This window comes from Jaculus jaculus, chromosome 6, assembly GCF_020740685.1.
Source record: "Jaculus jaculus isolate mJacJac1 chromosome 6, mJacJac1.mat.Y.cur, whole genome shotgun sequence".
Lineage (NCBI taxonomy): Eukaryota > Metazoa > Chordata > Mammalia > Rodentia > Dipodidae > Jaculus > Jaculus jaculus.
The window spans coordinates 86,340,929-86,362,093 of NC_059107.1; the positions used below are offsets into that span (position 1 = coordinate 86,340,929).

At 38.6% G+C, this 21,165-nt stretch overlaps 1 protein-coding gene across 2 annotated transcripts in view; it reads right to left on the reverse strand.

Moving 5' to 3' along the window:
• The window catches only part of Nell2 (neural EGFL like 2), a 396,883-nt gene that overhangs the window by 192,398 nt on the left and 183,320 nt on the right, over window positions 1-21,165 (reverse strand). For both annotated transcript variants that reach the window (XM_045153341.1, XM_004668535.3), the window contains exons 11-12: window positions 16,334-16,425; window positions 13,891-13,993 (exon numbers count right to left, since the gene is read on the reverse strand). In XM_045153341.1, the coding sequence (XP_045009276.1) occupies window positions 13,891-13,993; window positions 16,334-16,425 (195 nt within the window). The remainder of the gene's footprint in view (window positions 1-13,890; window positions 13,994-16,333; window positions 16,426-21,165) is intronic.

Consider the following 21,165-nt stretch of genomic DNA (forward strand, 5'->3'; position numbering starts at 1 on the left):
TATAGAAGAAAATCCAAATGGACATGAATAGACCATATCTAGTTCAATTTATCCTTTCTTTTATTTCTTCCTTATATTTTTAGTCTCAAGGATTTCAATTCTTTGCCCTTTGTGCCTTTGTTAGCTTTGCAAATGTATATGAATGACTGTGTTTCTGTTAATTACTGAGTTTACTATTAATTTAAGTACACATTTGTCCATTACAAAGAAAATGTGGCAGGAGGATACACAAGATGACAAGTAAGAATGGTACACATATCAGTGATATATCAGGAAGAAGATTAAAATTATTTTGTGGAGAATAGTTATTGTTTTTATAATAAATATTAGCATCTATACCTTATAATTATGGTAATAGGAGACTGAGTTAGAATTTGGATGTGTCATTGAGTCCTAAATTCAGCCCAGCTGCTTATAATAAAATAAACATGGCCCCCTCCTTACAGGATAAAACCATATCAGTTCATGCATCTCATTGGATGACACAATAATTTCTAAAGTTCAAGATGAAGACCACTGAAGCTCACTTCTTGGACATTGTTTCAACTCATGAGGATACTATTTTTTTCCACCATCTTTCTGCATATCATAAATATATGAGCCTAAGAACACCAGAGATGTACCTAAGAATGCATCCACCCTGAATTAGTCATCCAAGGAAGGCAAACAGAGCTGCTTTGGGAAACAAACCTAGCAGAGGTAAAATCTGAATGAAACAACATCAAAAGCCTATTTACAGTGTAATTGTTGGGGCAGGTAATCCCATGTTCTGATTGCCAACAGATATGAATGTTATATCATTTGCTCCACAATGAAAATTAATTTATGGTAGTATTATCTGAAAGATTAATAATGGAATTTCTTTGTGTTTTCCAAGTGTAGTTCATGTATGTGCCTGAGCATGAAGAAATACTAGTGGCACTGGATTTCCTTCAATTCTCATGAAAGAATTCATGCACCTAGAAAACAGGGATGCTATTTCATAATGCCATTGCTTATAAATGAAACAAACATTTAGAAACAATAACTTAATAATAATCAATATAATAGTATAATTAGTAATATATAGAGAAGAACAATCATGAAAGAAGTACTTGAATAGTATGGACCAGTAGCTATCCTGAAGTGAAAGAGAAAATCTATACCAAATTGGCTTTCAGAAGCACTTTTACTTATAACTATAAAGGTGATGACATAGATAATAAAGTGAGGCATCCAAAGAATAGGAGTTAGTGAATATGTAAACAGAGAATGGGGTGTCACAGAAGGAGAATGGAAGATAATGTGGATAAATATAAACCTATGTAAACAATTCATATATCTAAGTCAGAATCCTCTATGAATCACAGAAACTCTGACAGGCAATTTGTTATTAGCCCCCTTGAAAGGCCTCTCAAACATTAAAACAGTGAAAAGCATTCCTGCTACACTCCTTCTGACCTTCTACTCCCAAAGATAGCCAGCTGCAGGATACCTAGGAGACAGTTTTGGTGGGACGTGACTCGGGGCCAGGCAGTTTCAGTGCACAGATTAGTTTCTGACCACAGGCCAAGCCTCTCATGAAAAGGTCAATACTTCATATCATGCTCTGCCATTGTTGAAAGACTTGTTCTTTCAGAGATACACTGCATTCTGAATGCTAGGCAGCAGGACTGGAAACAAGGGCCAACTTTTTTTTTTTTTTTTTTTTTTTTTTTTTTTGGTTTTTTCGTGGTAGGGTTTCACTCTAGTCTAAGCCGAGCTGGAATTTACCCTGTGTTCTCAGGATGGCCTCCAACTCACAGCGATCCTCCTACCTCTGCCTCCTGAGTGCTGGGATGAAAATCGTGCACCACAACACCCGGCGCCAATTTTTTTTTTTTACTAACAAATATGTCACAAAAAATCTGTAGGAGCTGATTCAAAGTTTTAGCCTTAAGAATTGGAATTCTTGGGCCAGGCGTGGTGGCACACGCCTTTAATCCCAGCACTCGGGAGGCAGAGGTAGGAGGATTGCTGTGAGTTCAAGGCCAGCCTGAGACTACATAGTGAGTTCCAAGTCAGCCTGGGCTAGTGTGAAACCCTACCTTGAAAAACAAAAACAAAACAAAACAACAACAACAACAAAAAAGAATTGGAATTCTTTGTTTTTTAAAGTATGAAAGAGAAAGAAGATCCAGAAAATTAATTTACTTATTCTTCATATATAAGTTGCACAAAAATTGGAATCTTTATAGCACTGGACATTGTAAGAGGGACTGACTGTAGCTAGGAATGAGATGCATGCATGTAGTCCCAGGTGTGTAAAGAGCCTGAAGCAGGAGAAATGAAAATTTAAGGCTAGGCTAGGAAGTTTAATACATGATTTTTCTAAAAAGGGAAATAAAGAACAACTTGTCCAATTTCATTTGAGTATCATCTAAGACATCAGTTCACAATCCTGGCTGCAAAAAAAAAAAAAAAAAAAATTTAACATGGAATTCTTAGAGTTATGCCAGGAATCATCCACATATAAATTATGGTAGAATCTCAGGGGCTGTAGGGTGGACTATAGTATGTAAGTATGTTCTGTCATTCTACATAAATACATTATTTTAATAAAAACAACTTGAGTAAAGAACATTTCTGCAGTTTTTCAATCTGATCACCTGCTTTATGCAATGCATCAGACATTTATTTATTTAATTTTAGAGAGAGAAAAATTGGTTTGCCACTGCAATTGAACTCCAGACACTTTTGCCACATAGTGGGCATATGTGACCTTGTGCTTGCCTCACCTTTGGGAGTCTAGATCTGGAGAGTTGACCATGGGTCCTTAGGCTTTGCAGGCAAGCCTGAACCACTAAGCCATCTCTCCAGCCCATGACATGGTCAGTCAATCTCTTGATACATGAAAGGCTATGGTCATTGTCTCACACAAAGCTTGTCCTAACTCATTTTGACCATAACCAACCTATTTTTAGCAGCCAGTGATGTTCTGGTAAAACTGCAAATTGGAGGTCCCAAATGAAATGATGAAATGAGCATTTTGGTACTATCAAATTCCAGACATGTTATGTGCAAGGCGTTGACTGAAGTATTGAGAGAATAAAATCTACAGTGCTCTACGTTGTATGTCTATTTGATTTTAGCTCTTTTTAAAAATGCTCCCCTAAAGCTGGGCATGGTGGTGCATGTCTTTAATCCCAGCACTCAGGAAGCAGAGGTGGGAGGATCACCGTGAGTTTGAGGCAATCCTGAGGCTATATATTCCAGATCAGCCTGGGCTAGAGTGAAACCCTACCTCAAAAAGAAAAAACAACAACAAAACAAAACTAGTTGAGAAGAGCTACCTTAAAAATACTTTGTTCAAGGAGTTCCCATTGAGATTAGGAGCAAGGCAGGGGTGCCCAATCTCACCATAGATCTTCCAGAAGAAAGAAATGAAAGGGAAGAAGTCAAGTTAGCCCAATTTTCAGATGAGGTTATCCTATACATACATGACCCAAAAGCCTCCATCTCAAAATTTCTAAAGGTGATTAATTCCTCCAAAAAGTGCAGGGTACAAAATCAGTGCACAAAAAACAGTAGCTTGTCTATATGCAAAGGCCAAATATACTGAGAAAGAAATCAGTGATGCTGCTCCATTTTCAATAGCAACAAAATTTAAATACCTTGGAATAACACTAACCAAGGATGTGAAAGACCTATATAATGAAAACATTAAAAAACTCAAGAAAGAAGTTGAGGAGGACTTGAGAAGATGAAAAGACCTCCCATGCTCCTTGATAGGTAGAACTAATATTGTGAAAATGGCAATTCTACCAAAATCAATGTATAGATTCAATGCAATACCAAAAAAATAAAAATACCAGCAGCATGATTCTTCACAGAGATAGGAAAATGACTTCAAAATTCATATGGCATAGCAGCAGGCTTCAGATATACAAATGTATCCTCTGGGGGTATCATCATACCTGATCTAAAACTGGATTACAAAGCAATAGTGACAAAAATACCATGGTACTGGAATAATAACAGAAACATAGACCAATGGAACAGAATTGAATACTTGGGACCTTAGGTCAAGTAACTACAGCAACATGATCTTTGACAAAGGTGCCAATAATGTAAACTGGTGAAAAGACAGCATCTTCAGCAAATGACGTTGAACAAATTGGGTGACCATATGTAGAAAAATGAAACTAAACCTACTCATCTCTCCACACACATAAATTAAGTCCAAATAGATTAAAGACCACAATATAAGTCCTGAAACTTTTCTCATACTGGAAGAAGAATGGGAGAAAGTTCTCTTTATGATATAGAAGTGGGAACAAACTTCCTGAACAAAACTCTAGGAAATTAAACAATCACTCAAGCAATGGGATTTCATGAAGGTAAAAAGCTTTTGCACAGACAAACATACTATATGCACAGCCAATAGATTGCCCATCCAATGGGAGAAAATCTTTGCCAGCTATACTACTGACAGAAGCCTAATATCTAGAATCTGTAAAGAACTCAAAAAACTAAACAATAAAAATAATCAAACAACCCATTCCAAAAGTGGGGCAGAGAACTGAATAAGGAGTTCTCAGAGGAAGAGTTACAAATAGCTAACACACATTTAAGAAAATGTTCAATGTCCCAAACCATAAAGAAATGTTCCCATAATGATGGAAATCATTAAGAAATATAACAAGACAAATGTTGGTGGGGATGTAGGGAAAGAGGAACACTCACCCACTGTTCATGGGAATGTAAACTTGAATAATCACTAGGGAAATCAATATGGAGATTCCTGAAAAGGATGAACATAGAGCTTCCAACAGATCCAGTTATTTCTTACTGGGCATTTATCCTACACGTGCCATGCATTAATACAGAGATATTTGCTCATCCATGTTTATAGCTTCTCAATTCATTATAGCTAAGAATTGGAAATAACCCGGGTGCTCAACATTGGATGAATCTATAATGAAGTTGTGGTGCATTTACATAATGGAATTCTACTCAGCAGTAAGTAAAACTGAGACAACAAAATTTGTAGAAAAATGGAGAGACTTGGAACAGATCATAGTCCGTGAATTCCCACAATCACAGAAAGACAAATGCCGAATGGTGCCACTTATCTGAGGTTCCTAACCTGGACTTGCTCAAGTTGCTGTCATACCTGATAGGCAACTCAAGGCCCAGATGATACTGATGCAAGGGTATGGGGGGAGGGGAAGGGGGATTAAACAAACACAAAATTAAATCCAAAATGAGCTGATACCATAGAAACCTTTATTTTTGGATGTGCCAGAAAGGTAAAACCCTCAAAAGGAGCAAGGGAGAACACCTGAAAAAAGGGCCCTGGAGAGGTGGGATGAAGCCTAAGCTTAAAAGAATTTTTTATTTTTTCTGTCTCTTGCCTGTAACCCCCAGTAACAGAGATTAGTTGCTACTTACAAGAGCTGTTGATCAGACAGACCTATGATGTCCCAAAACCATTTTGTCAAAGAATTTGCATACACCTGCCTGAGGCAAAAGCAAAGACCCTGTTGCTGAAGACACCATATGCTACTGACACAAAGCATGGAGAGACTTGGCTGGAATCCAGAAGAAAGCCAGTCCCCAGACAGTTAGCCTCTCTACTGTTGGCAAACACTACATGACCTACTGGGTCAAAGTGGCCAACAATGGTCTGAGCAACCAGAGGAATGACAGGACATACACACCAGTGCAATAGTGGCACACAGCCTCAGTGGGTAACCAATAGCTTTCTGATTGGCTAAGTGATCTGCTCAGTGTAAAGAAATGTCTGGAATTGGGAACCAGATCAGAATCCTATGGAGACAAATATTATGCTCTCCACTATCAAGCTCTCACTAGTCTTTAGCTAAACAAAGGGTTGTATAGATCAAATTCTTCCTAAATTAATAGGATGGGTGGAGGGGGGAGGGCAATGGAGGGGTGAGAAACACAAATCTAGACCCAAACAGCAATGGTACCATAAAATTCTACTTCCTAAAAGGCAGACCAAATGGTGGAACCTTCACCAGGCCCTTACAGGGAACACCTGAACCACAAGACATTGGAGAGGATAGATGTAGACCCTAATGAAAGAGCCACCTCATTATACCTCAAAAGGACCCTGGTTGAAACTAAGAAAAATTGGCAAAACAAGCAAGGGTGCTGTTTCCCTGATGAACCAGATACCAGCACAAAGGTGAAGGGGATCAACACAGAGAAAAATCAACTCCTACCAATCAGAGCCTCAGAGGCCTCCAGCACCTCATCACTGAAGCAGACCAAAAATGAACCCAACATGGCTCAGGGAAATTTTGCAGAAGAGGGGGCGGAAAGAATGTCAGAGCCACATGTTGGGTCATGATATGCAGAGACATTTATCCTACCCATAACTGTGTGCTAACTCCACAAGGCATGACCCATATACCTCAAAAAGGAGGGGCCAAGGGGAGGGGGTAGGTCACAGATGAGCCTAATAATGGTACCAAACAAACTGTATTTGATGAATATAAAAGTAATTAATAAAAAAATAATGCTCATCCTATTTATTTATTTTTTATTTTTTATTTATTTTTTGTTCATTATTTATTTATTTATTTGAGAGCGACAGACACAGAGAGAAAGACAGATAGAGGGAGAGAGAGAGAATGGGTGCGCCAGGGCTTCCAGCCTCTGCAAACGAACTCCAGACACGTGCGCCCCCTTGTGCATCTGGCTAACGTGGGACCTGGGGAAGCAAGCCTCGAACCAGGGTCCTTAGGCTTCACAGGCAAGCGCTTAACCGCTAAGCCATCTCTCCAGCCCAGCTCATCCTATTTAAACTATGCTGACTTCATTTTCCACTGGAGAATCTGTCCTTTTTCAGAAGGTAGCAGACTGGAAGAGATAAACTACGACTGTACTTCAGGCAAGCCTCAGCTGAAACCACAGAGGAACTGGGGAGACAAGCATGAATGTTTCTTCCACGAATGGAACTGATAATCAGCACCAGGGTGTAGGTTACAGACACCAAGGGTACTCAACACCTACAAAGTGGAGATCTAGAGGCCCCTAAGAGCTCATCACTGAAGTAGACTTAAACTCACATACTGGGTTGGGGAGATTGCTTAGTGGTTAAGGAGCTTGAATGTAAAGCCCAAAGGACCTCAGTTCAATTCCCCAGGACCCATGTAAGCCAGATGCACAAGGGGACATATGTATCTGGAGTTTGTCTGCAATGGCTTGAGGTCCTGGTGTACCCATTTTTTTTCTCTCTCTCTCTGCCTATTTTGGTGTCTCTCTCAAATAAATAAAAATTTTAAAAAACATCACATACCATGACTCATGGAATTTTGCAGAAGACGGGGTGCAAAGATTGTAAGAGCCAAAGGTTGAGACATCATGCCCAGAAGCATTCCCTGCCACCCCCCCAAAAATAACTGACTGCTGCTCCCACAACACATTCTCCATGGGAATACCTGCAACCCCACTGAGGAGCATCCCCAACATAATGGGGGCAGGGATGAAGGAAGAAAGGGTACCAACCCATGAAGTATCCATATGAAATATGTTTTTAACACTAATAATAATAATAAACATAAAAAGTGAAAATGGCCCTTCTGGCCAAGATGGCAACTGCCTAGCTGCGCTGCAGATACCAGGGAAAGAAAGGCAAAAAATTAAGGGTTATCAGGGTCTTCTTGCCAGTGGGAGGGCACAGAGTAGGGAAAAACAGGGAATCACGGATCCGCCCTTGGGTGGGTAGTCTACCCTCCCATAGAGCCGCCGCGCCCCGCGCCCAAAGGGGCTGTGCTCCAATCGGGTGCCCACCAAGCAATCGCGTGCCTGCCAGCCAGCTGTGCTGACACGGGGACCCCCACCATTTGCTTTGATCGCACGCGCCGGCCCGCCATGCTGTGCTCGGTTGGCACACCCGTGAAGGCCACCACTGTTGTGATTAGGCGGCTGCCAGACCCCCCCCCCCCCAGCTGTGCTCCGATTGCTTGGCCGCTGGCCAGCCTCTGCTGTGTCCTGATCCCATGCCCTCATCAGCTGCCTCTGCACTACAATTGCATGTGTAGCAGGCCCAGTCTCACAGCAAGGGCCACAAAATCCCACACTGAGTCACTAGTGCCAGCTCAGGTGCCATCCCCTACCTGTCTGTCGCCACCCATCCCCCACTCCCCTGAGGCGGGAGAGTGCAGACTGTTTGCAGGTCCCAGTGCTCCCAGCCAGAGTTTGGGCAGCTTCAGGGCTTGCTACCTAAGTCCCATTTCAAGCTCGAAAGGCAGGCAGCTTTGGTGAACTACTGGGTGAGAATTCAGGCAACTTTGGCACCCCTGACAGGCAGTAGATAGGTGGCTTTGCCAAGAGAGAGCAAAAACCCAGGCTGCTTGCAACTGCCCCAGTCTGCCTTGGATTCTCATTGATCTAGAGCCCAGGCTGCTCCACCCACCTACCTGCCTATACACTGACATGGGTAGACCACAGCGGAAAAGAAATAACATGAAAAATAAAATGCAAGAAAATCCAGACAGATCACCCAGTGCAACAAGGATTACATCTAACGAAAAAACACAGAAGAGTGATTAGGATCAGAACATCAAGTGGAAGCTATGAGCAATGCAACCCTGACCAACCTACTGCTAGAACTTGCAGGAAAGCTACAAAGGACAGATAATCGTGTGGATGCTACCATCACTAAGCTAGAGCAATATGATAAGACAGTGGAAGGAATTCAAAGAGAGCTAAGAGAGTTGAGGGAGAGTGAAAAAAAGAGGACCTTGAAAATCAGCTGGCCACACTAAATGAAAACATAAAGAAATGCAAGGATGATTTCCAAGAATCATCAAGAAAATCAGAAAATGAAGTGAAAAGGGAGCTGGACAGAGTGATGGAAATGATACATAGGAAAGTAGTAGAAAATGCAAACTTAATTGAAAAAGTCCAAAACTCGCAAGAGGCTCTCAAGAATAGAATCAGTGAAGTGGAAGATAGAAACTCTAATCTGGAAGACAGGATGGAAGAAACAGTTCGAGAGTCCAAAAATTTCAGTAAGTTCAAAAGTTCATGTGAACAGAACATGAGAAAATTGTGGGATACACTTAAACGTCCTAATATCAGACTCATTGGAATACCAGAAGGAGAAGAATTTCAAGCCAAAGGCATAGAGAACTTTTTGAACACAATAATTGAAGAAAACTTCCCCAGTCTCTTAAAAGAAAGGCCCATCAAGATACAAGAAGCAAACAGAACTCCTAACCAATTAGACCAAAGGAGAAACTCCCTAAGACATATTATTATTAAGACTCTAAACATTGACACCAAAGAGAAAATGCTAAAAGCAGCTAGGGAAAAAACAACACATCACTTTCAAAGGAAACCCCATCAGAATTACTTCAGACTTCTCAATGGAAACCCTGAAACTCGAAGGGCCTGGAATGAAACTCTCCAAACTCTAATAAACTATGGCTTCCAATCCAAACTACTCAACCTGGCAAAAGTCTCCCTTATAATAAATGGTGAAAGTAAAACTTTCCATGACAAAACTCAGCTTTACAATTATATGAACACAAAACCAAACCTACAAAAAGTATTCCAGGAAATTCGCCACAGAGAAGAAACAAAAAACCAAACACAAATGCCTACAAGAAGCAGATTAAAACAACTAAACCCAAAGTAGACACAAAAAATTTCAAATTCCATGAAAACACCAACACACTTCTACCACGACAACATGACAGGTATCAAATCAAATCTCACAGTCATCACCCTAAATATTAATAGCCTTAATTCACCCATCAAGAAACACAAGCTAACAGGGTGGATCAAAAAATTAGACCCCTTAATCTGCTGCCTTCAAGAAACTCACCTTACCACTAAAGACAGAAACCTCCTCGGGGTGAAAGGGTGGAAAACAATATTCCAAGTAAATGGGAATAAGAAACAAGCAGGTGTAGCTATATTAATATTGGATAATATTGACTTCAAACCAAAAACAATCAAAAAAGACAAGAAGGCTACTTCCTACTTATAAAGAGAACAATCGATCAAGAGGATATTACAATCATAAATCTGTATGCACCAAACACAGGGGCACCACAGTTCATAAAACAAAACCTACTTGACAATAAAACAGAAATAACCACCAACAGCATCATAGCTGGGGACTTCAACGTACCATTATCAGTAATAGACAGATCATCCAAACAGAACCTCAAAACGGAAGTAAAAGAGCTCAACAAAACCATAGAACACATAGACCTAACAGACATCTACAGAACATTCCATCCCAAATCCGCAGACTACACATTCTTCTCAGCAGCCCATGGAACATTCTCTAAATTAGACCATATACTGGGTCACAAAGACTGCCTCCACATATTTAGGAAAATCGACATAATTCCCTGCATGATATCAGATCATAATGCTATATTCCTAGAAATCAACAACAAGAAAACCACCAAGAATCCAAATGGCAACTGGAAACTGAATAGCACACTCTTAAACAATAAATGGATAGTGGATGAAATAAAAAATGAAATTGCAAAATTCCTGGAATTGAATGACAATGAGAACACATCATACCAAAACTTATGGGACATAATGAAAGCAGTCCTCAGGAGAAAATTCATAGCACTCAATGCCTTCATAAAAAAGACAGAAAGATCCCAAATCAATAGCCTAACCTTCCACCTAAAAGCTCAGGAAAAACAAGAAAAATCTAACCCAAAGAGCTCCAGAAGGAAAGAAATAATTAAAAAAAGAGCAGAAATTAATGAAGTGGAAACTAAGGAAACAATTAAGGCAATTGACAAAACAATGAGCTGGTTATTTGAAAAAATAAACAAGATTGACAAACCTCTGGCTAATTTGATCAAGCAAAAAAAGGAGAAACTTCAAATTAACAAAATTCAAAATGAAAAAGGAGAGATCACAATAGACAAAAGTGAAATTGGCAGAATCATCAGGACTTATTTCAAAAACCTCTACTCCACAAAACCAGAAAATGTGGAGGAGGTGGATAAATTCCTGGACGCATATCATCTACCAAAGCTAAACTCAGAGCAGATTAGTCACCTCAATGAACCCATCACACACATGGAGATTGAAAAAGTAATAAAAAAGCTCCACAAAAAGAAGAGTCCAGGACCAGATGGATTCCCAGCCGAATTTTATCAAACCTTCATGGAAGAACTTGAACCAATCTTTCTAAAACTGTACCACACAATTGAAGAACAGGGAAAGCTACCTAACTACTTCTATGAAGCTAGTATCACCCTAATCCCAAAACCAGGCAGAGATGCCACAAGAAAAGTAAACTACCGGCCTAGTTCCCTAATGAACATAGATGCAAAGATCCTCAACAAAATACTTGCAAACCAAATCCAAGAACACATCAAAAGCATTATCTGCCTTGACCAAGTGGGATTTATCCCAGGAACACAAGGGTGTTTCAACATACGAAAATCTGTCAATGTAATACACCACATAAACAATCTTAAACATAAAAACCACATGATCATTTCAATAGATGCAGAAAAGGCCTTTGACAAGATACAACATCACTTCATGATCAAAACATTGGAAAGAATCGGCATGGCTGGTTCACATCTTAACATAATAAAGGCAATATACAAAGCTCCAAACGCCCAAATAATACTTAATGGAGAGAGACTGGAGGAATTCCCATTGAGATCAGGAACAAGACAGGGATATCCTCTCTCACCTCAGCTTTTCAATATAGTTCTGGAAGTCCTAGCTCAAGCAATAAGACAGGAGAAGGAAATAAAAGGGATACAATTTGGAAAGGAAGAAGTTAATTTAGCTCTATTCGCTGATGACATGATTATATACGTAAGACACCCCAGAGACTCCATCCCAAAACTCCTGAAGGTGATTAACTCCTATAGCAAAGTAGCAGGATACAAAATCAATGCACAAAAATTGGTAGCATTTCTGTATGCAAATGACAAAGATACAGAAAAAGAAATAAAGGACATAGTCCCATTTTCAATACCAACAAAGAAAAATAAAATACCTTGGAATAACACTAACCAAGGAAGTAAAAGATCTATACAATGAAAATATAAAAACTCTCAAAAAAGAAATTGAGGAGGACTTGAGAAGATGGAAAGACCTCCCATGCTCCTGGATAGGCAGAAATAACATTGTGAAGATGACAATCTTACCAAAGGCAATATATATATTTAATGCAATTCCAATTAAAATCCCTACAGTGTTCTAAACAGAGATAGAAAAAGTGATCTCAAATTTCATATGGAAAAACAGAGGGCCTTACATATCCAAACATATCCTCAGCAAAAGAAATACCTCTGGTGGCATCACCATACCTGATCTAAAGCTATACTACAAAGCCATAGTAATAAAATCAGCATGGTAGTGGCATAAAAACAGGAGTATAGACCAATGGAATAGAGTTGAGGACCCAGATTTGGGTCAAGGAACTATATCTACTTGATATGCGACAAAGGCCTGAACAATATAGGCTGGAAAAAAGATAGCATCTTCAACAAATGGTGCTGGGCAAACTGGATAGCCACATGCAGGAAACTAAAACTTGATCCACACATTTCAGCATGCACTACACTCAAATCCAAATGGATCAAAGACCTCAACATAAAACCAGAAACTTGAATACTACTGGAAGAAAATTTAGGAAGTACTTTCCATGATATAGGAATGGAAAAAGACTTCCTGAACAAAACATCAGTGGCTCACAATCTTAAACAGTTGCTCAACCAATGGGATCATATGAAGCTGAAGAGTTTCTTTACAGACAAGCATATAATAAGCAAAGCCAATAGAATACCCATAGAATGGGAGAAAATATTTGCAGGTTATCCAACTGATAGAGGCCTAATCTCTAGAATCTACAAAGAACTCAAAAGTCTAAACAATAAGAAGACAAATACCCCACTCACAAAATGGGGTGCAGAGTTGAACAGGCAATTCACAGATCATATAGAAACCAAGGCATGATGAAATGTGTAACTGATGAGAGGGATTTAAGGCCCTCACAATTGAAAGTATTCCAGGTCAGTTATAATAAGTAACTGAGAAGAAATGAAAACTGAACTCAGTGTTGTTGCCAAGCAACAGTGCCTGCCTGTAAGAGAACTAACCCAACACTGCTGTGTCACTTTCCTCAGCAAAGGTGGGCTGACTCTGAATGAGACACATAGAAAAATGTGGCCCAGAGCTTGATGCAGGTGCAGGCCTGTAGCAGAAACAACTTGAAGCATCTGGGTTTTAATTCAGTTCTGCTGGTAGATCATGCCCACCTACTCCATAGAAAATTTAAAAAGCATCTTGGTAAACATTATTAGTATGTGGAAATAATTAGGTTATATTTTTTTCTTTCATATCAGTTGCACTAACATCCTACAATGACTCTTGAACATGAATCTTTGAAATAAACTTTTATTTTAATTTGCATTTAGTAATTGCTTATATTTAAGGAATACAACACAAATTTTCACTAGGTTCATACAAATTAAAATGATCATATTAGGGTCTCTGGTGACTCTATTACCGGAGATATATTCATTGTTTTGTGTGCTTGGAGCACTCCACATCCTTCCACTATGTGTTTTGAAAATAACCAGTTAAGTTTTTTCAGCTATGCTTACCTTATTGTGTTGTATAGGACGTTAGATGTTATTCCTCCTGCCCATCTGTATCCTTACATCTGTAAACAGTTTCTCTCCATCCTCCATGAACTACACCTTTCTAGGATCTTAAAACTACTTGTCTATTCTCTACTTCTTTGACGACATCAATCTTTTAAGCTTCCATATGTAGGTGCAAGCATGTAGTATCTGTCCTTATGTACCTGGCTACTTCACTTCACGTAATGTCCTCTCAATTCCACTCATGTTCTTACATGTGAGTAATCTTACTTCATAAAAACCTTACCTTTACAAACTTTGCAGCAGCTATGAGACAAGGTAATCTGATGAGACTCTGGACAATCCAAGGCTGGACAGCCCCCACTCTCAACAAGCTTCATGATCTGATCCTGTTAGGTAACAGAAAAGAAATTTCCTAAGTAGGACGTAAGTAAGAACTTTTAGAAATAGCATCCGACAAGGCACTGACATTCTCATGAAATTTTCATCTGGAGAATCTCTGTTCAGAAGATACTGGAAAACCTTCAGAAGGGGCCAGTAACATTGGGACTCAGAGCCCAGCATACAACAACCATGTCAGCAACATGCAAACGTGTGTAATCCTGAAAAAATTTTCATTAGTTTATAGCAGGTTACAATCCAATGACAAGTATAGACAACAGAGAGCTAAATTAGGAGAAATGGCTTGCTTTTGATAAAACAGTAAATACTGTGACTTTTATATTTGATTCCCATGGCCAGAACTGCTACTCATCCAAATAATGAGCTATTGATCAGGAGACATGAGGTCCTCAAAATAATCCCGAATATTGCCAAACACTTAGAAACCTGCAAGAACTAAAAGGTATGTCCCAATAGCTGAAGAAACCACAGCCCACAGACATAGAATATCAAGTGGTCATGCAAGAGTTGTGAGAAAATCTAGTTCCTTCCTGGCTAGCCCTCACAGTCCTGAAAAGAGTTCTATGAGAGCACCTGGAGAATAACAGTTGCCAGTTGACTGAATAAGCAGGAGATCCTGCCAATTACAAAATCAACCAGGAGAACAATGTACACTTGCGCAATACTGAAACACAGCCAATCTAAGTAACCAACTGCTCACAGATTAAACATGAAACCCGCTCAGTGGGGTGAACCCATATCTGGCTCTAGGAAGCAAGCCAGATTCCCTAGAAAAGGAAACTAATAGATTCCAAGGAGAACCTCCACTGCTGTCTAAGAAGAATGAACTTACACATCAATATATCTTTGTAATGACTAGGCATATTCCCTTTTATTCAAACTGTTTTCACTTTTGTTTGGAGAATCTGTTTTATTTTGCAGATGGAGGTTACAGCTGAGAAGAAAGATACATCAATACATGAAGAAGAGAAAGCCCAATGTCTACTAGGAGATGGGTCACCTCCACCTCATCTGTCTGGGCCCAGAAGTTATTATAAGGGAAATAGTGTGATATCTGGCCTACAACTAGTTCCAGAGAAATGGTGACATTGAATGTGGTCAATCAAACCTCATAAAAACAGAGATACAAAGTCTACAGAGAGAGAAACACTAAATATGATCTCTATGTCACGGAGTCTTGTGGAACAGGGGGGTGGAAAGATTGTTATTGCTAGACCCTCAGAGTAGGTGGGAATAGACTAAGACACCATGTTTCACCCATTCTTGCAGAGACTAACTAATATCTCTTGGCCCCCATAATGAATACCAAAAACACCACCAAAGACCCTCAACAGAATTGGGGTAGGGGAGAAGGGGTTTCTCTGTGTAGCCTTTGAAATATTAAAATCAAAAAACCTCAATGAATAAAAAAACTATAAATTAAGTATCTGCTTTAGGTTTCCATTTAAAATCACTATTAATGTCATCTTCATAAGACAATTATCTGATATAAGATAATTAACTGATATCAGGTAGTTTTAAGTTTTGTTTTTGGATATACCAAGTGATATCTGTAACAAGCATCAAAATTACCAGTCAATAACTGAGTCCACCCCTTACCTAAATTGTCCTTACAGCAGGAAAAAAGGGATTGATTTGAATTTAGAAATTTTCATAATATCACAAAACTCTAATTTGACAGAAAGATAATTTTATTGTAAAATTATTCTTTTTATTTGAGAAAGAGGCAGAGAGAGAGAGAGAGAGAGAGAGAGAGAGAGAGAATATGAATGGGCATGCCAGGGCCTTGAGCCATGGCAAATGAACTTCAGATTCATGTGTCCCCTTGTGCACATGTGAGACATTGCCTGCTTGTGTCATTGTGCATCTGGCTTATGTGGGACCTAGAGATTCAAACATGAGTTCCTAGGCTTTGCAGGCAAGCATCTTAAATGCTAGGTCATCTCTCCAGGGCTGTAACATTACTATTTTGTTTTGTTTTGTTTTTTCAAGGTAGGGTCTCACTCTAGCCCAGGCTGACCTGGAATTCATTATGTAGTCTCAGGGTGGCCTTGAACTCATGGTGATTCTCCTACCTCTGCCTCACGAGTTCTGGGATTAAAGGCGTGTTCCACCTAACCTGGCACTGTAAAATTATGTTTAACCACTAACTTGCCCATTGGAAAGATAATGGGAATTTCTTTACATTTGAACCATAACTGATATTTTAGATTTTTTTCTTTGCCTTAAAGTTTGAAAAGAGTATTGTTATAGTATGCTTTCAAAAACCATTTACTGTGTTAATGTAATTGAAATGACCCTTAAAGACATGCAAGCAGTTTTCTTACCTTGCACTCATACAAAACACAAATTCCAGAAGAGGAATAGACTGTATTCCTTTCTCCTTCAAAGTAGGTTCGTCCTTGAAACTGGCATGTCGCTTTAGAATAAGAGACACATATATTGATATTTTATTAGGAAAACCATCTTAGAAGTATTCAGACTGTTTTGTAATACTTTTTCAAATGGCCCTACACCTTTATTCAAAGATGTTTTTATGACTAAAAACATAAATTGACCTGTTAGAAAGTAAAGGAAAACTTAAAATTGAGCCTTGCAAATTAAGTTTAGAGTGTGAAACCAGGTTCAGAGAGGGTAAGGCATTATGACTTGCCAGATTAGGATTCTCAAACAAACTTTTAGATTCTATCAAGATGCAACTCATCTGCTAAAAATACACTTTATACTTGTATGAAAATGTCCTCATGAAGCTCAAGACCATGTATAATGAATATATATATATACACATACATACATATATATATACATTTAAAAAAAGAAACAGGCTCACAGCCATCTAATTGCCTGATGGATGGTGTCCTACTTAAGACATATTAAGGAGGCAACAAATCAGTGCCAAGGCAGTAAAGGAAAGGTACTTTTAATATACCATTATAGAATTTTAAGATATCAGACAGAAGCTATTCACATTTCAACATGTATATGTAAGCTTTATGCTTTATAGCTTAGCATTTTTTATATATAAATATATATGAGATGACATACCCCATTTAGGATGCTGAGATAAATTAATATGTGCCTAAATTTCACACCAATGTTATAAAAAATAAAAACACAGTTTAAAAACATGTTGGAGGGCTGGAGAGATGGCTTAGTGGTTAAGTGTTTGCCTGTGAAACCTAAGGACCCCGGTTTGAGGCTCAGTTCCCCAGGTCCCACGTTAGCCAGATGCACAAGGGGATGCACGCGTCTGGAGTTCATTTGCAGAGGCTGGAAGCCCTGGCATGCCCATTCTCTCTGTCTCCCTCTATCTGTCTTTCTCTCTGTGTCTGTCGCTCTCCAAGAAATAATAAATAAATAAATAAATAAATAAATAAATAAATAAATATTTTTTTAAAAAACATGTTGGACAAGTTTTAATTAGTTAAGATTAGCAGGGTATCACATAATTTCTTTCTGAAATTTGTTATAACTCATGCAAGCATTTAGGCAACAGAAATTGCTTGTTTCAAAATGAAAACTTCATACCACCTATGTGGACTCATCTCCCATAGAGAGATGTACATTCCTTCACATTAATGAAGCCTAATATTTGGGGGTTTTCCCTTGCTTAGGACTCTTCTTAAACTCTAAACTAATTTTTACTTTTATAATTTTACATTGTTTTCCTCAAATGGGTACTCAATAATACTATAGATGCTTAAGTTCCTCACAACATCCAAACCCACCACTAGATAACTACTTCAAGGACCAGGGGAAGTGACTGTCCAGTACAGACTCTGACTCTTCATTCCAAATTTTCATCTTAGCCATATGGATTTCATGAGTGAGGGAGGTCTTGCCTTTCCTTTTCTGACATATGAAATAGAAGGAATTATTTTACTCTGTGAAGTATATATTTCCTTATCACATTTATAAACCTCAACTTGTCAAAAACAAATGGTAATACAGAAATCAGATATATTTGCATAAGAATTAATGTATGTGGTGGTTTGAACAGATGACCCCCAATAGATTCATTGTTTTATTAGTTTGTAGTTTGCATCTGCAGTCACCTGTCTGAGGAGGTGTCACTGGGAAGATCTTAAGGTGTGGTGGCAGACTTGAGATTTCAATCTAAAGATATGCAAAGTGTGTCTAGCTGGAGTTCCTGAAGTGTGCTGTGCTGTGTGGCTTTTGGCTTTTAGGCTTGTGCTTCTCTCTGTGTGTTTGGCCCTGTGAAAGCAGGCCAGCTTCTACTGCCAGTATGGAACATTCCCTGGATCTGTAAGCTTCAATAAATATTCCTTTCTCCATTACTGTGCCGGGTTTGGAAGTTCATCTCAGCAAACCTGAAGCTGTCTGCTATAATGTATTATTGCATAAATGTTAAAGTATAACCAAACTTTCATCTTCACTAAAATATTAGCTAATTATTTAAAGGCTGCACACTTAAATAATGGAAATCATGCACCTTTGTAAAATGCTGTCCTTCAACTAATCTCCTTACTCAGCTTTTATTAACAAATTTGACTACATAATATATATCTACCAGCCAGCTTCTTATATCTATGGGTTTGTGGGGACTTGCTGGAAAATAATACACCTGACTTATATAAAGTATACTACCTACAGTCTGGCTGAAACTTTCTCACTCATAAATATTTAAAATACAGACGTGTCAGTTGAATACTACCTACCTATCATATTATGAATTAAATTAGGATTTACATTTACTTAATGTGCCTAAATGATGGCAAAATACTTTTTCAGTATGTAATTTGAAGTGTCCATTTCAGGTTTATGAAATTCATTAAACTTACAATACCAAGCTCTGACATACTACATGTCTAATTATTCCTATTAACTATTATGTTTTATTATAGTGGGAATAAAACATTTTAACTTCTGCCATTCAAAGGTTTGTGAGTTTACTATAGAACTTGGTAAGTAAAGCCCATTCAAGTCTAAGGTTATACAGAAGACAACTAGTGTATAGCCTTTGTTACACAGAAGAGAAGGGAAATAGGATAACACTTCAAGGGTAAGTTCTCCTTATGCAAAGCCTGCAGGTAATCTAATAGTCATGCAGAGCAGATGGACCTTCTCTTCAAAAATTTTCATTTAAAAGATTCAAACAAGTACTTGTGGGACAATAGTGAGGCTATCGGAGCTGACCAGAGAAAGCACAAAAGTGACTGATTTTGTTTAGTCCCCTTTCAAGCCATAAGCACAAGTAATGAAGTTGGCATAGAAAGAACTCAAAGTGAGTTTTGTTTTATTTGATTTTTGACCAGTTACAAAGATTCTTCAAAATCCTACAACTTGTACAGAATATTTAGTGTGCCAGCAGGATAAGTTTCCTAGGTTTTCCATGAGAAAGATGCTAAGAAACTCAGAAAAGCTATGGTGATTAATGAAAATGCTATAAGGAATAATACAAATACACTTAAAATGATTAGAACTTTTCAAAGAGAAATTGAGGGAATAATATTAATATTAATGTATTCATACCCTTTTAAGAAATATGCACTGAGCTCCTTTCCCATGCTAGATTCTCTGCTAGGTACTGGATTTCAAAAATGTATGAATAATTATTCCTGTCCTCACCATTTCATAAGGCAGACAGGTTCAAACAACTAATTTCAGTAGATGCCAAACTGACTTTCTGTAATTAAAGAATTAATAAATTATGGGCTGGAGAGATGGCTTGGTGGTTAAGCGTTTGCCTGTGAAGCCTAAGGACCCCGGTTCGAGGCTCGATTCCCCAGGACCCTCGTTAGCCAGATGCACAAGGGGGCGCACGTGTCTGGAGTTCATTTGCAATGGCTGGAAGCCCTGGCGTGCCCATTCTCTCTCTCGCTCTCTGCCTCTTTCTCCCTCTCTCTCTCTGTAGCTGTCAAATAAATAAAAATAAACAAAAAAAAATTAAAAAAAGAATTAATAAATTATATTCAAGCAAAAGACACAAATGGTGAATGTGGAAAGGGGAAGAGATAGTGGAAGAGAGATTAAGGTTGCAAACACAGAATCGCTGGCCAAGGACTCAGACTGATTAATAGCAGGTGTCATCATCACCCTATGTATAAGGATTAAGAGGAGCCAAAACGAGTCAGATGTATGTTATGCAGGACAGGCCGCCTAAGAAGCTGCAATCACAGAGATGCAGCCTGAATCAGAGAAGAGTTAGGAAAGGAACATGGGGATGCTTATTGGCATTGTCTATCCAAAGCAAGCTGTGGAGGAGAGCAGAGTGAACCAGGTCACAGAGTCAGGGCCCAGGAACACAGGGCAGAAGAAACAATGAACACAGGAATATAGAACAGGAAGGAGACCAATGTCGACCTTGGGACAAAGTATTTTTTCACAAAGATAGGCTAAAGATAAGACCAGGATAAAATGGAACATACAACAAGCAAGTTTTCAAGACAGAAAGCATATTGTGTTTTGCTTGTGCTTTATAAATATAGATTCACTTTAAGAAAAAAATCCCCAGGTAGTCAGAGGGTAAAATTAAGAAACTGAGTCCTGAGAAGATTAAGTGTTTAAGCAGGATAGAAAATAGATCAGTTTGACATCCTGATTTTAACCAAGGCCTGTTGATGCCAAAGTTTCATAGGTGATAGTCATTGCTGTGGCTCTGGGGTAGACGGAGGATCAGTTCCACAAGTCTAACGTCATTAAACATCTACCTTCCACAGTGAACTGAATAAATGAATCCTCTCCTCAACAGGAAGGGAAGGAAAAATCACTTTACTTTTACTCCATAAAATTAAATTTAATGGTCCCCACATGTCCAAAGAGGCTTTATTCTTTCCTAAATTTGGTGCATGTTCTCTCTTTGTGTGTGTGTATGTGTGTATGTGTGTATGTGTGTGTGCATGTGTGTATATAAGGTTAAGTTCCTTTGATATAACTCTGGATTCCTCAAATCTTTTTCATACCTAAAGCAGAACTATTTCATTTAGGAGAAACATTTTCAAAAATCTATGCTGAATGATTATATTATGTATAATATTTTAAGATGTGAAGCATTGAGAGTGACATATTAACTCAATCATTCAGGTTTTTCACTTCATAGCTGAAGAAGCTAGGCTACTCTGAAGTCAGATGAACCCATGGCACAATACTTTTCTTTAGTTATTACTACTAACCAAAGTCACATGCATTTTTAAAAATA